At 36.6% G+C, this 15,367-nt stretch overlaps 1 protein-coding gene across 2 annotated transcripts in view; it reads right to left on the reverse strand.

Moving 5' to 3' along the window:
• NUP93 (nucleoporin 93) overlaps positions 1–15,367 on the reverse strand; it is a 131,690-nt gene that overhangs the window by 17,976 nt on the left and 98,347 nt on the right. For both annotated transcript variants that reach the window (XM_027869528.1, XM_027869529.1), the window contains 5 exons: positions 10,053–10,127; positions 8,038–8,127; positions 6,503–6,642; positions 3,601–3,733; positions 1,084–1,241 (listed from right to left, as the gene is read on the reverse strand). In XM_027869528.1, the coding sequence (XP_027725329.1) occupies positions 1,084–1,241; positions 3,601–3,733; positions 6,503–6,642; positions 8,038–8,127; positions 10,053–10,127 (596 nt within the window). The remainder of the gene's footprint in view (positions 1–1,083; positions 1,242–3,600; positions 3,734–6,502; positions 6,643–8,037; positions 8,128–10,052; positions 10,128–15,367) is intronic.

A 15,367-nucleotide genomic window follows, 5' to 3' on the forward strand; every position in this document is an offset into this window, starting at 1 on the left:
GGCTGGGCACAACATAACACATCTGACGACAACAACAAAAAAAAATAACAGCAGCTTGTTAAACGGTCTTCCAAATCACGGAGGGGATGCCATCTGCGTTGGTCTCCTGAGTACTCAGACCCATAAATCACAAATTCTTGAAGGCCTGCAGTATTCAACTGAACAAGCCTTTATTAAGTATCCATGTTACAGCAGGCTCTGGGCTAGTTGATGAGGATACAAAGGAAAAAATCAAACTTCCTGCTCTCACAGAGGCAACATTCTTTGGTAGGTAGGTACTGACAATACACCAAACACTAATAAAACCAACATAAGTAACCACATTGAGCACTCCTTTAGCATCCGGGAATTTAACAAATACCAGTTGAACTGATTTGACTGTCATATAGAAATACTATTGAACATTATTTATTATCTAGTCTCCAACTTACCAATGTAGCAAACACTATATTTGAAGGCAGTAGACTAGATAATCAACTCGTAGCTCATAAATAAAATGTGACAGAATACAAATCTCATTTTAAAGCACTTCTCTTAACCATGGATTAATGATAAGAGTGAATCATGCTCCTCTCCAACATCTTGTACTACCATAAACAAAGCCTACAGAAAGGATGTACTCCCCCACACTGATGCAGAATCACAAGCCCTGCATGCATTGGAAGTTGGTCTTCAAGAGCTTCTAGGGTTAAAAAAAAAATTTAGTGCCTGGTGGCCTACCACCTAATGAACTTAACTAGGTTGATCCCAGGATGACAAATATACAGGCTGGTGCTAGGCACACAGAGATTCTGCAGAATCTGCCAAAGGTTGCTCTCCACTGGTACAGTCTTTGAGGGCGAGGGTCACTTCCAAGCCACAATGAAGCAGCAGGGGACTTGAGTAGAGGCTGTCCTTCAATATTAGTGTTATAACTAGATTTAACATTCTCAATTATTATTTTATCCATGTTCAAAAAAATTTTTTTTAAAACAGAAGCTTATTTCTAGTCACATAAAGGCAAAGGAGGCTACAGTCACAACTAGGACTTTCTATTTCTATAGCCTAATTCCTTCTGGATACCCTTTATCTAGTTCAACATACCTTCTATCCTTGTTGTGCATATATTCTTGGAACCAAGTTTTAAATTCTCCCAGCTGATGCTGGGCTCGATTAACCACTTGTGAAGCTGCAACTAAATCCCCACAGCGCATGCAGTAATAAATTAATGCCCAAACAGGATGTCCTTCCACTTCTCCATCCTAATATAAAGGAAAGTATTTTAAAAATAGAAACTCACAAAGGATCTAGTTGGTTAAAAAGCATTTCTTATGTACTTACTATGCTAGGCATACAAAAAAGGTAGAAACAGCCTCTGCTCTCAAGGAACTTACATCCTAATGAGAGATATAACAGTCTAATTAGGGAGATCCAATCTTGTCATCTTTCTATTTATAAATATAGCTATGTTAATTGGACATAAATTTTTTTTCTGGGTTAAACACAGAACAAACAAAATCTCTGAAGTCCACTGACCGATGACTCAAAAACCTTGGGTTTGAGTTCTGACTTAAATATTCAAGGTTTGTGACCACAGGCTACTTATTCTCAGCTTCAGTTTCCTGATCTCTAAAAGGAAGATCCACTACTTGCATTGCCAATTCAATGGGTAGACAGATTCAAGCAAAAGGCTTTTTAAAGCACAGTGCCCATGTGAGTTATCAGTAAAGATTTTTCTTTCTTTTTTTTTTTTTGGTGAGGCAATCGGGTTAAGTGACTTGCCCAGGGTCACACAGCTAGTAAGTGTTCTGTATCTGAGGCCGCATTTGAACTCAGGTCCTCCTGACTCCAGGGCTAGTGCTCTATCTACTGCGCCACTTAGCTATCCCACAAGATTATTCTTTACAGCATTATTTAAACCCATAAGGCTGATGGCCCTATGCCAATTGCATACAGATTCTTTCTTTCTTTTTTAAATTATTCACGTCATTTGTTTTTCTATCACAGTCACTCTTAGAAATCCCCTCACCCACCTCCAGACTGAACCATGTCCACCCTCCCCCCCAATGTAGTAAAGCAATTAAGCCAAAAGGCAAAATATAGCGAGACCGACAATGTGTAAAATAGTCTGCCTTTAAAGTTCCCCACTTCTCTGTTGTGATGAAAAGAAATGGTGTTCTTTAGGGTCATCCCTGGTGTTTCAGTTACTCAGACTTTTGCTTCCTTTTAGGAATCTTTTCACTTACACTATAGCAGTCATTAAGTATGTTGTTCTTTTGATTCTGTTATTACCCTCTACATCAGTTCATATAAATCTTCCCAAGTTTTTCTGAATTACTCATATTCATCATCTTTACTGCACTAAAATATTTCATTATATTCATCTGCTAAATGTTTTTCAGCCATTCTCCAATTAATGGACAGTCATTTTGTTTCTAGTTCTTTGTTACTACAAAGAGTGCTGCTATGAATATTTTGGGTATATATTAAATCTTTACTTCTATGTTTGGCCTCCTTGGGGAGAAATACTCAGTAGGATCACTGGGTCAAAGGGTACCTGTAGTTTAATCACTTTGGGGGCATAATTCCAAACTAATATCCAGCAGTTCTTCAAATGCTCTGATATTATGTAAAGCTGGAATAAAGTAGTTGTATGCTCTTTTAGATAGTGGTTATTATAAATCTTACCCCAGAGTCATATGAGTACAACACTGGGGAAAACCAGGCAGAAAACTAAAGTGAGGAAGAACAGCATGGGGGGGGGGGGGGGAGAACTGGTAGATTACAATACCTCTTAGCCTAGGCTTGACAACTGATGATTGGGGGTGAGATCTGGCATGTGCTAAAAGGCAAGTCCAAGTCTATTAGGTGAGGGGCACTGACAAGAATTACTACTGGCCAATCATGAAGAAGTGGAGTGGGTGACTGGTTAAATCATACTGGTAACCTCTAGCATTGTATGTGCTTCTGGCCACATATTTCTCACTGGAAATGGAGCCAGAAGACTTAGGTTCTACCACTGGCATTCTGCACAAACTACTGTCTAAATTTTTAAGGCCTCACTTTCTTCAATGGTAACATGGGAGATGGGGAGAGGGGAAGAGCTTGGGTTAAGTGCCCTTAACCTTCTTTCCAGCTCTAAAATCTTATGCTGAACTGCAGTGGGGATTACAATCAACCACTTGGAAACTACTGCACTCTAAGTTAATCTGTTTCTTTTTGGCTCTGGGATGGTGTGGGGAAATATGAGCATTTTGTGGAATATCTTAGGTCCATGTCAAGTCTAAAATTCCAAACTTGGTTGGAATGTGTAAGATGGAGAGAGGTATGAACTTCTTGGATGTTTTATGAGGTCTAACACCTAAATTAACTTTTAAAGAAAATAAACTTGAATGAATAACTTTTATGAAAGTTAAATATGTTAAAATGTATTTTGGGAACTTTAAGACATGTTTTTAAAAAGACTTCTTTCCCTAAAACACCAGGTATTCTTTTGTTTTCCCTTTCAATCTTACCAAGGTAACAACAGAAAAGATAAATACAGGTTATTACATAATATAGTTTAAATAAAGTCATTAGAAGTTGCTGGGGTGGAAAAGGAATAAAATAAATTTAAGGTACCTGAAGTCCTGGAAGAGGTGCTGGAAGTTTGATATTAAGAAAACTTCGAACTAGCTGGTAAGTTCCAGGAACACCACCCAACTGGGCTTGATGCAGATTTCCAAAAACAGTAACAAGTGTATAATTTTTGTAACTAGGAAAAAGTCATTAAAAATAGCCCAAAGTTAAAAATATTCCTTTTATAAAATTTGATAATGAAATGTCACTGAAGATATGGCACCATCAAGGACAATGGATCCTGGGAGAGGGAGGAGAGGGAAGAAGAGGATGATACAATTGTTGCCTTTAAATGCTTAAAGATAGAATAGAATTGTTCTGTATTGCTCCAAAGGGTAGAACTAGGGCAAATTATAAGAAGATAGATTCCGGCTCAAAATAAAGAAGAATTGGGGCAGTTCAGTGGTGTGGTGGATAGAACACCAGCCCTGGCATCAGGAGGACCCGAGTTCAAATCCGGCCTCAGACACCTGACATTTACTAGCTGTGTGACCCCGGGAAAGTCACTTAACCCCACTGCCTATGAAAAAAAAAGAAGAAGAATTTCCAAAACTGTCCAATATGAAATGGGCTGCATTACAAAATAATGAACTCTCCCCTCCAAACACTGAAAATGCCTACACAAAGGCTGAAAGCCCACTTATTAGCAATGATATAGAAAAGATTTCTGTTTTGGGTAGAAGGTTTAACTGGATGATTTCTAGGATTCCTTCTTATGCTGAAATTCTAGGATTCTAGGATACCCCAAGGTGCTTTGCAGAGCACCAATGCTGAAGAAAATCCTTAATTTAGGGTAATAAATAGCATATAGCTAGTCACTGGAAGATAACCTGATCAAAAAAATCTACTTTGCCATCTACTGCAAAAATTAATTTCACAAAATTATACTCATACTACTGTAATTTCAGGTATTTGATTTTAAAGTACTATCATCCTAAATATTTCATTTGGCCTCGATTAGTCCTGCAAAGGTTATAATGAAGTAAGAATAAATTCCTTACAAGATCACAATCAAACAACTACTAGGTAAAATGATACAGTTTTAAAAGAAATTGTGAATGAACAATTTCCAGGTTATCTTCAAGCAGTTCAATTAAAGATATTAATAAAGCAAAGGGGACAACAGGCAAAGGAACTGAGAAACAGGATCTCATTACTAAAGCTACAGAAGCCAAAGGAGACAGATTGGTACCATTTTAGAAGCTTTTAGACAAGTAGTAGATATGTGATGAAAGAATCCCAGTGCGGGTGTGAAGGGCTTGGGTTTTATGTAAAAACGCAGAGCCAGAGTGGCCAGATACTTCACCTAACACACCGAGAGACTCTCTGAAAGGAGTTTTCAGGCCCTGTATATAAGCCTGGTATAAAATCCTTTAGTATCACCTTTTGCAAGTTCACAGAAAACAAATACTGCGAGCACCCATTAAGGTATATGTGACTCAAGGACAAATATACTGCAACACTTGAAATTTAACTTAATTTGAATTGAATCCCCCTAAACCCCTGTATTTGAAACCTTGTTTATATACTGAATCTATCACTACGGAGTTATTTTAATAGTTATACATTGTAGATAGCAAGATGGTATGGAATCAATCAAAACAGACAATTATTAGTTATTATTACTGTGCTGAACATTGTTGGGGAAAAGAGAAGAAATATACTTAAAACAAATTGATATTTAAAAAAAAAATCAACCACAGCTTAATGAAGGATTTTGGACTGAAGTATAAACCCTTTGTAACACAAAAAGCCATATGGAATTTTAGATAAATGTGCTAAATGCAGCACTGTACTCCAGAACATAGATATTTTATCTAATGCATTGGATGTGTTTATCTTATTTATCTATGGTGTAACAAATAAATCATTAGTTTTAAAAACCAGTATGATGCTATAATGTCTCTGAATTAATGCACAGCTCTACACAGGAAAATATTATGACTTCTTAATAGGATATCATTTTATATAGAGTGGATACACTGAAAATAATATTATAAGGCAGCAGTCACCAGCCTACATGGCCTGGTGGCAAAGTGTTGCAATTTTGCAAGGTTATTCAACTCAGCAGCCTTCTCTTCTTGAGCCAGCAGGGAGAAGCACAGTGCTCTCTCTCTGAAATAAAGAGGATTTGTTGCAACACTTATGGCAACCCCTGCTGGCTAATTCAGAACTGAATTGCATGTCCTCAATGAAGGATGAATGGCACAACCTCCCATTAATGGAGTGGACAATTGTAAAGGGACAAAAGCACAACTGTAATCCCCCTAAATGACTGACTCAAGTTGCTGTGGAGGTGGCACAGAAACCTTAGTACAAACCACTGGCATTAACAGCAGGGAAGAAATCAGCACATCAAATGTGGATCGTGGACTCACAGGGATTAACTGGATGTAGCCAAAAGGAAAATTAAGATTAAAGAGGGATTTAATAGGGGTCCACAGGCCTGTCTATGGTTTGAAGGCAGTAATATTGCTGGGGTTAGCAGTTTAATTAAAATGCTGTAAGAGCACAAGCAGGCATAAAGAGGGCAGGTGGAACCATACTAGGAAACAGGACTTTGATTCAAGGCATTACATTATAACAATCAAAGTATCTCTCTACTGTAAAGGGGGTTGGGGGGGGGGGTGGGGGAACCAAAGGCAAAGAAAAGAAATGAGAAAGAAATAGGTGTGTTCTAACAGCCTCTCTGTATACCATATGATTTTACTAGAGCAATTTTGTATCACAGACTGGTGCCCAAGTAAATAGCCACTTCTGACAACATCATAATGTCTTTCAGCCTCATTTACTCCAAATTACAACCAGTCACATCTATAAAGCATTCCCTATGAAGATTACATATACATTTAAAACTTTCAATTACAAAGGATCTTAAAAGCTCATTTGGTTGGCTCCAGCTTACCTTTGCTCGAGGTAACGTAAAGCCTGCCTTACAAATTCCATTCGTACCTCCATGCTCCTTCGACTTTTCAGTGCATCTGTTGCAGGGGCCAACAACACATCTGTCATTTGTTTCACCATTGCCCACATATCTGAAATATTCTACACAAAAACAACAAAATCAGAAGGAAAGGCTGCAAGTATTAAAAAAGTCATTAAGGTTTATATGGCCTTTTTTTCCTCTTAGAAAAAAAAATTCTTGAATATAACTTAAAAGAAATGGGAAACAGGTTAATTTAGTCTGCTGAAGAGCCACAGGTCTTTATCTTGGCTTGCTCTGATGTGTAATATTCACCTTTGTCCAGTTTTAAGGGCTTTTGAGCTCAATTCTCCAGTGAGCTAACAAATAGAACTAGTTTTTCGATCGATTATTTGCTTTGTCTGACAAATGCCCACCCCCACAATTAAGAGGCCTTAAAAGTAACAAGAACACTGAATCTCAGTGGGTTATTAAGAGAGTGTGAACAAATTTGTGATTGTTCAAAGATCTAGGAGTTTGAAAATTTAGGTAGCTATGATTCAGTCCTTATGAAGTCATTTAGATTTTGCAAGGGCTAAAATAAGAGTTTAACCTAAATAATATGTATTTTGTCCTCCTAGGGAGTCACCATGGGCTGTTGCTCTAACCACAGCAACCTCCTCCCCCTACTCAGTCACCCCCTTCCCAAAGATTCTTCCCCTGATGACCTACAATTAAAGGAGGCCTGTCATTCTTTCTTTTGTGCTGCCCACATATTCCCTCTCCCTGAGTATCTTCCTGTCTTTAAATCTTTCCTAAAAACATCTCTTTCAGCATTTGGCAAATTTTCAAAGTAAAAAAGTTGAATGGAATTTTAAAGATAACGATACTTACTTTATGATAATATCAACCACAGATAAGCAGATTAACACTTTGTTTCAAAGGAAGGAAAGAAAGAGGAAATCATATTTACATCTTTAAAAATATATGTATAAAGTAAATGTATATTTGGTTCTAGCTTATCTCCCAGTCTTTTTTTTGGGGGGGGGGGAATGTGGGGATGAAGAGGATGCCTGAGAGAAAAGAGAGGGATTAAGGTAGGTAGGGAAAGGAAGACAGAATACTAGTAGTAGCAGAGAGAAATTGAGAAAACATTTACCAGGCTATCTATCACTTGAATCAAATTCAGTAAGCCTACCAAAAACCAAGAACTGTGATAGCTCCATGTCAAATAGTCTAATACAAGTGTCAGGAAGCTGTAAGGCAAAACAGAAAGTACTAGCTGACTTCAAAACAAAATGCAACAATTGCGGTAAAGAATCCACGTGGGTCATCTGTAAACAGCTTAAAAGAAAAGCAAAAACAGAACTACAACACACTAATCACTATGAAATGCTAAAGAAAACCTTTGAAAGCTATTTTCAAACCCAAGAAATATAATGTATTATCAGTAGATTTCAGCCAAATCAGCAAGTTACTAATCACATCTGAAAAACAAGATTATACATTTCTACTTATGCTAATACTTCTGTCAGTACCTTATCATCCATTTCTGCAACAGCAGCACAGAGGTCTACCAGGTTAGGCTGCAGATGTCCATTCACTATCTTCTCATTATAAATATAAATCTGAAATTATCAAAAGCAAAGTAAGCAATGCTGTTTACATTTTTTCCTTTTTATAAGAATCTTCCAGGCCAAATCTAAAGTAAGTTTTCAAATAATGGCCAAAGGAAGCTTCATTCAAGTTTTGTAACTCAGGGCAGCCAAGTTAAACACAGCTTAAAGAAGAATTTCTCATGGCCAGCTTCCCAGTTTTATGTCTGAGCTGATAAGCAGCAGCACCAAGACACATCAAGGCCACCTGACATCCCGCCACCACCCACCAACTGAACAGTGGGAGCAGAGAGTAAAGAGGGGAAATGAGGGATATGAGCACAATGGGCAACCCCATGGCTCCTATGCTCAGCCATCCTTTGGTCCCAGTTGATAGGAATCAAAGGAGAGGATAGGGATTGGAGAAATGTGTCCCACTGCTACCATCTGCTAACCAGAAGGGATGCTTATCCAGAAAGCAGCAGCAAAAATCTTTTACCTTTCTTTTAGGTCAGACACATAATGTTGTTAACAAGCCCAAGCCAAATGGGCAATGTTATGTGGACCATCCTGTTATGTTACAATGACCACTACTCTAAACTTGGAACACACACTTATTCTGGAGGAAATCCTTATGCTTTAGATGAAACTGTCTGGGAATGAAGAATACCTCATGCTAAGTATGTGTGAGAACTTGGCTTCCTCTGGATGTCATCAAAAAGACCAAGACCTCAAGCAACAATGACAAAGACTGTATTTTTAAAAAATATTTTAAAATGTTTTCTTAATTCTTCAAAAATTGTTTTTACATGTTCTTGGAAATTAACTTGGAGGCAAAAAACATGGAAGGTAAATCAAATAACTGTAATGAGACTTTTTAAAACTATAACAACATTATTGTTGATTTAGAGGTTTTTCAAGTCAGCAATAGTAATCAAGTAAATGAATCTATTGTCTTGACCATAACCAGAATTTTGAGAAAGTTTTCATTTTGAATAGTCAGTTACACAAATATTTTCTGATAGATTTTATTGAAACAAGAAAAGAATTTCTGGTTAGCTGTTAGTTGTTCAGAAAATTCCATTAAGCAAAGCCCCCAAATTCCTGAAGCATCTTGACTAATTAATATTTTTATTGAATATAAACTTAGTAACCACATTCACTTTGTCAAGTATAGATCAATCTAGTTTTATGGGTAACAAAAATAGAGACATTCTTTTAAAACTATATTTGATATAATTATTTAGCCAAATGAATGGCTATGAGTTCAGAGCAGGTAGAGTACTGAGTCTGAAATCAGGAAGATCTGAAAATTCAAATCTAGCCTCAGACACATATCAGCCATGTGATTGTTGGCAACTTAACCTGTTTACCTCAGTTTCTTCAACTGTAAAATGGGGATAATAATAACATCTATTTCTCAAGGTTGTTGTAAGGATCAAATGAAATAATATTTGTAAAGCAACATAATGCCTATCTAATAGTAGGAGTTATACAAAAGTTAGCTACTATTACTATTAATAAGAACTGAGTTGGGCCTTGAAAGTTTGGCAAGATTCTCAATTATTTAGAATTTTATTTAATAAAAGATTGACCATTTTCTGATTTAAAAACAAAAAACAACATCTAGAGTCATTTTTCCTAACCTTATTTTCTTCCTGTATTTGTTTTAACATGAAACATCCTCTCTTACACACTTCTTAGATTTCAAACTTTGCAAGTCGAGAGAGGAGAACCTAGAATTATTTTTAATTGGTAAAACATTCAGTGAAGAAAACCCCTCACCAATGTATGTTGGCACCTGCTCTATTATGTGTGGCACCAAGCAGGGTCACATCAGCCAGCTGGATAGTTAGCATCCTCACACGAGGCCAGATCTCTATTCCAGGCTACCTTTTCCAGATATGATATTTTAAAATAATTTCTTTGCCAATGAAAACAATTGCCATCAGACTTACCTGTCGAGCATAAGCCATCTCAATGCTATCTAGAGAGCTTCGGCCTGGGGGTCCCAAATCACTGATGTAACTTGGCTATAGGTCAAAACACATTAATAATTAGTTAAGGGCACCAAGTTTAAAATACGACATTAAAAAGTACACATTTGTGATGTTTTTTTGCTCCCTCTTTCCCCCAAAGGATGGCTTTAAGGAGTTTAGATAAAAGATAATTCTCCTTGCCACGTGGCACTTGATTGTCTCGAAAAGGGCAGAAGGCTCTGTCAGCTTCATTAGTATCTTCACTGGTATTCTGAGATGAGGCTATTTCAAACTTTCTGTTTGGACCTCAAGCAATCCTCCCTCAATAGGCATCTTTTCCCCTGTGTCTACAATAAAGCTTAAGTCTTTCTGTTTATGCTAACATCATCAATTATGTCAAGATAGTATGACAAATAAGGTTTATGAAGCAGCAATGTTCACAGACATATTTCTAATCTATGCATTATATAAGACAGCAGTTGCTGGTTCATTTTTTGGCACTCAGATGCTTAAAAAAAAAATCACGATAAATTAAATCAGTCCAATTTGGGTACTAAATGTCTACCACATATCTACAGCACTGTGTTGGTCATTGTGGGGAACACAAAGAAATAAAATACAGTCCTTGCCTTCGGAAATCTTACAAACTAGTCAGGAGACTAAGACATGTGAAAAGTTAAACGCATAGAAGTCATTTTTCCTAACTATAAAAAGCTTAATTTACTAAACATTATATATGACTCTTCATATGAACAGTTATCAAAATAATGCCTATCAGAATTGTTATTCATATATTTTAAATACAATAACTTCCACACTGAACCAAAAGCAAAGGCAAAATTCCTTGAGCCCTCTCAAAAATGACGAATGCTTTGTTCTTGAGAACAAAGCAGCTGCTGAGGCAGGTTTCCTGGGAAACAGATGTGAAGGAAGAACTACTACTATGCAAGCTCTCCCTGGACTGCTTTAGATAAGCTACACAGCTATCCCAGGTAATTCTACATTTAGACAACTATCATCATTTACTGAACGAGTTTTACTTGGACACGGAAATCATAGGAAGTTATGTGATTTGGGATTGTTATAAAAACAAAGCTTCCATCTGTGAATCACAATATTTTTTCCCCTTTGCCATTTTAAAGGATTTTAAAATATCACTGTGGCTGTTACTTTTAATAATGAGTGTCTGACTAGCTGAAAAGTACATACTAGAATCTATAATTAAAAAGTGTATTTCTGGCAAGCTATTTAAACAAACAAAAAACTCCTGCACTACACAATTCTTCCTCCCTTCCCCACCCCCACCCCCATCTGAATTGGAATGTTTTTATGTTGAAAATTATTTCAGCAAGGTCGTGTTACAGCCAAGAACACACAGACAGTGAATGCTTCAAGTAAATTATCTTTGCTAATCAAGTAAAGAAACAGAAAAATGAAAAGGAGTCAGAAAATGGAGTAAAAAATTAAGTAGAATTTAATGCTGAGAAACAAATACATGAGATGGAAGAGTCATAGTGGACATTAATTTATATGCAATATGCTACGCAGTTAAAAACCCAGACCTACCATAGAAGTGCTGACTGAAGGAAGTACCTCAAAGGCAAACTAAGAACGAAAATACAATTAAGAGATTTGAAGAAAATGATTAATAATGATTTTATTGTGGAAAGAATGGCCTCATGAAAAATTATTTCTTTAAAAAAAAAAAAACCTAAAACCATGGCAATTTTGCTTAAAGAAAACAAGGGTGAACATATGACTTTGGGGTCACAAAAAGATTAAATTCAGAGGCAACATTATGTAACGGAAATCCGAGTTCTAGGCCTGGCTTTTCCTCTAACTAGCTATGTGACCTTGGTCAATGTATCCCTCTGAACTTTTATTTCCCCTTCTAACTCTAATATCCTCTAATTCTAGTAAATCACAGAACTTTAAATATTTATTTTACAAAATGAGGATTTATTTAAGATAAAATTCAAGATGTTTCAAGATGATAATTGTATAGGGTAAATATCCAAGGAGTATTATCACTGGGCATTGAAAACTGAAAAAAAGTTTAGATTAGAAAAAAATGTTCCCTAGAAATGAGTCTTGTACTAAAAAATGATGGAGAGAAGAATATTGTAAAGAGATGACCTATGTAGCCTTATGATCTTTCCATGTTAGAAATGTCCATCTTATCTCATTTTCCCACCACAAAAATGCCTAACAACAAAAAACTTGTTCCCTACATTTTTTATTTTCTCTGGAGTTCAATTTCATGTCTGCCTTGAGCAATTTTAAATTATACTGATTTTCATAAGCATTCTATAAACAATGTGAAATTTTCCAGGTTAGTCCCAATCTGTCGGAATCTGGAGATTATGCATTTCAACTTAAGAATTTGTCAATAATGTTTGCAATTCAGTAACAATGGGGGTTGGATGCTTTGAACAATTGGTATTAATTACATATTACATATACAAGACTAAAACATGGTGAGAGGTAGGGGAAGGAGGGGTCAAAAATAAATGTAATATATGTCAGACTAAGGTCAGATGCTCTGCTACAAAAGGGAATGTGAAAAAGTATCTGAAAGTTATACTCAAAAGGTGCTATCATCTCCTAAAGTAGTGAGTGCTAGCAAAAAAAAAACAAAATGAGATGGAGGGGTGAGGGGTGGGAGGGAAGCATGAAAAGAGAATGGTATTTATTTGGTTTGTGATTATTATCTGCTAAAACATGTGTCTGTTTTAGTTAAATATTGCTGAATAACAATGAGAAGTGTTTTCTAGTGCTAAAAAAAATTTAATTTAAGAAATTACTCATTTAAAAAGTAGTTGTGCTTCTGGCTTCACATTTCCATTTAAATTAATTTTGCCTAATGTTCTTGTTTTCCAAAGTATTTCTCCTTCATTTGCCCTTAGATAAGCTTTCCTTTCCACTTGTGTACCATGCTCCATACACATAAAATGCATTATTCATCAACAGGATGTGTAGAAGAATATTCCTGTGCAGTGGAACTGGACACACTTTTGTTAAAATTCGAAAGAAAGGGGCTGTTTGATGGTTTAGTGGTGAGTGCTAACATACTGAGTAGGAATAATGGCTCCGAATACCATCAATGTTGCTGGATTTCACGGCAGTGGTGCCTGAATGAGGCATAGAAGAGAATGACAGGAGAAGGGAGACATATACTAGAAACGGCAGGCAGAGGCAGCATTCTTTCGTGAAGACAGAAGGAAAGTGCCAAACTATGAGATAAATGGAAAGCTTGAGGTCAAAGTTGAAAACAGAATCTTCAGGCAATTGTAAATGGGTATAAACTGTCAAAGCTGACCTAATTACCAAAACAGCTAACCTAAGTTAGAAAGAGCTTAGAAATATATATGGAATATGGTGAGGGATTGAAGGTGGGATAGAGTAATCATGCTTTTTTATCCTTTTTCTCTTCCTCCTATCCACCCCCAAAATACTAATAAACAAAATAGCAAATAAAATAAGTTAAGTTGTAAGAGATCATTATCTAGGAGACAGCTTCCTTTAAAAAAATCTTAGCAATACCATTTTTACAGTGTCATTTTGGACTGGGAATCAGGGAAATTGGTTTCTAACTTCAAGTTTGCCACTAACTAATGGTCTGACCAGGACCAAGTTATAATTTCTCTGGGAATATATTTCCTCAAATTTAAAAAAAAAAAAGGGAAGTGAATTAGACTACAAGGTTTCTTAAACTTTTTCCACTCGTGACCCTTTTTTGCATTTTGGCAGTGTTCACTGGCGTTGCATGATGTGACAGTATGCATAGTGCAAATGCGCATGCTTTGTGTTCGGAACCAAAGCTGCAGTGGAGTTGCACCATGAAACAGAGGCAACCACCACCAGAAACACCTGGGATCCATTATGTGTTCAATTTTTAATTAACTTTTGGTCATTGTGTTTTCGGAAACCTTTTACTGTTGCCAAATCTTTCGAGACCCCATATGAGGTCGCAACCCACAGTTTAATTTAAGAAGCACTGGATTGAGTAACTATGTGGTGGGGAGGAATTTAACTACATGACCTTTAAGGCCCCTTCCTAATCTATGCCTAATTATTATTACACATTGAAAAGATTAGTTTATTAAATCAAATGAAGTATTAAAGGCTAAAGCTTTGTCCCTTTAGTTTGTCTCATCTTAAAACTAGGCACTCACTGGATTTTGGAACTGTCATCTCAAATCACTGAGTCTTAGTTCCTGCTCAAAGACAAATTTGCCTACTTCCTTTGCAGCAACTTCTACATTATCAACGTACATAAATTCAAAGACACTTATTAAGTACCCTTACTATGTGCAAAGCAAGGGGTTAGGTGCAATGAACCATTCATTATCTACTGGAGATTTAAGTGACTGCTAGCTCAGTATGAGGCAACAGTATGATACAATAACCAAAAATGCAAATGTGATCTTCGGCTACATTAAAAAGGACATAGCGGCATCTAAGGCGAGGGAGGCAATAATTCCACTGGACTCTACCCTAGTGTGAACAAATCTGGAATATTAAGTTCAGGTCTGGTTGCCATATTTTATAAAGCTGGAGCACATCCAGAGGAGGGCAACCAGAATAATGAAGGACCATGAAATTATGCCATATGAAGACTGGCTGAAAGAACCAATTGTGCTACTTAGTTTGAAGAAGAAAAAAACCATGATAGTGGTTTCCAAGAATTTGAAGGACTGTAATATGGAAAAGTGCTTAATTTTGTTCTGTCTAGTCCCAAAGGGCCAAAGTATAAGCAATAGTGAATCACAGGAACATAGATTCAGAGTTGGAAGGTGACTTAGAAGTCATCTAGTCCAACCACTTAATTCTACATATTAAAAAAACTGAGGCACAGAGAAGTTAAATGACTTGCCCGAGATTCCACAGATAGTAAAAGAGCTCGTATTTGACCCAGGTCCTCTGACTCCAAATCCAGTGCTATTTCCACTGTACCAAAGAGATACAAATTTAGGTTTGATATAATGAAAATTTTTTTTAACCATCAGCTATCTCAAAGTGGAACTGACTACTGCAGGAACGAGGAGTATCTGTTCTGTGAACAAAGGCTGAATGACCACATCTCAAGAATATTGTGGTAGAAGTCATTTTTGGTATAGGTTAGACTAGATGGCCTCTGTGATCCCTCCCAAATCCAAGGCTCTATGATTCTTTCTCCAATTCATAGTGTGCATGCCATTTAACTGAAACAGATTTCTAAAGAATCACCAGCAGGCCTAAAGTTAGGTAAAGAACATTTTAACAGTTAATGTACTTTGGAAGGTTAGAAAAAA

The sequence above is a fragment of the Vombatus ursinus genome, unplaced genomic scaffold, assembly GCF_900497805.2.
Source record: "Vombatus ursinus unplaced genomic scaffold, bare-nosed wombat genome assembly UNPS02014793.1, whole genome shotgun sequence".
NCBI lineage: Eukaryota > Metazoa > Chordata > Mammalia > Diprotodontia > Vombatidae > Vombatus > Vombatus ursinus.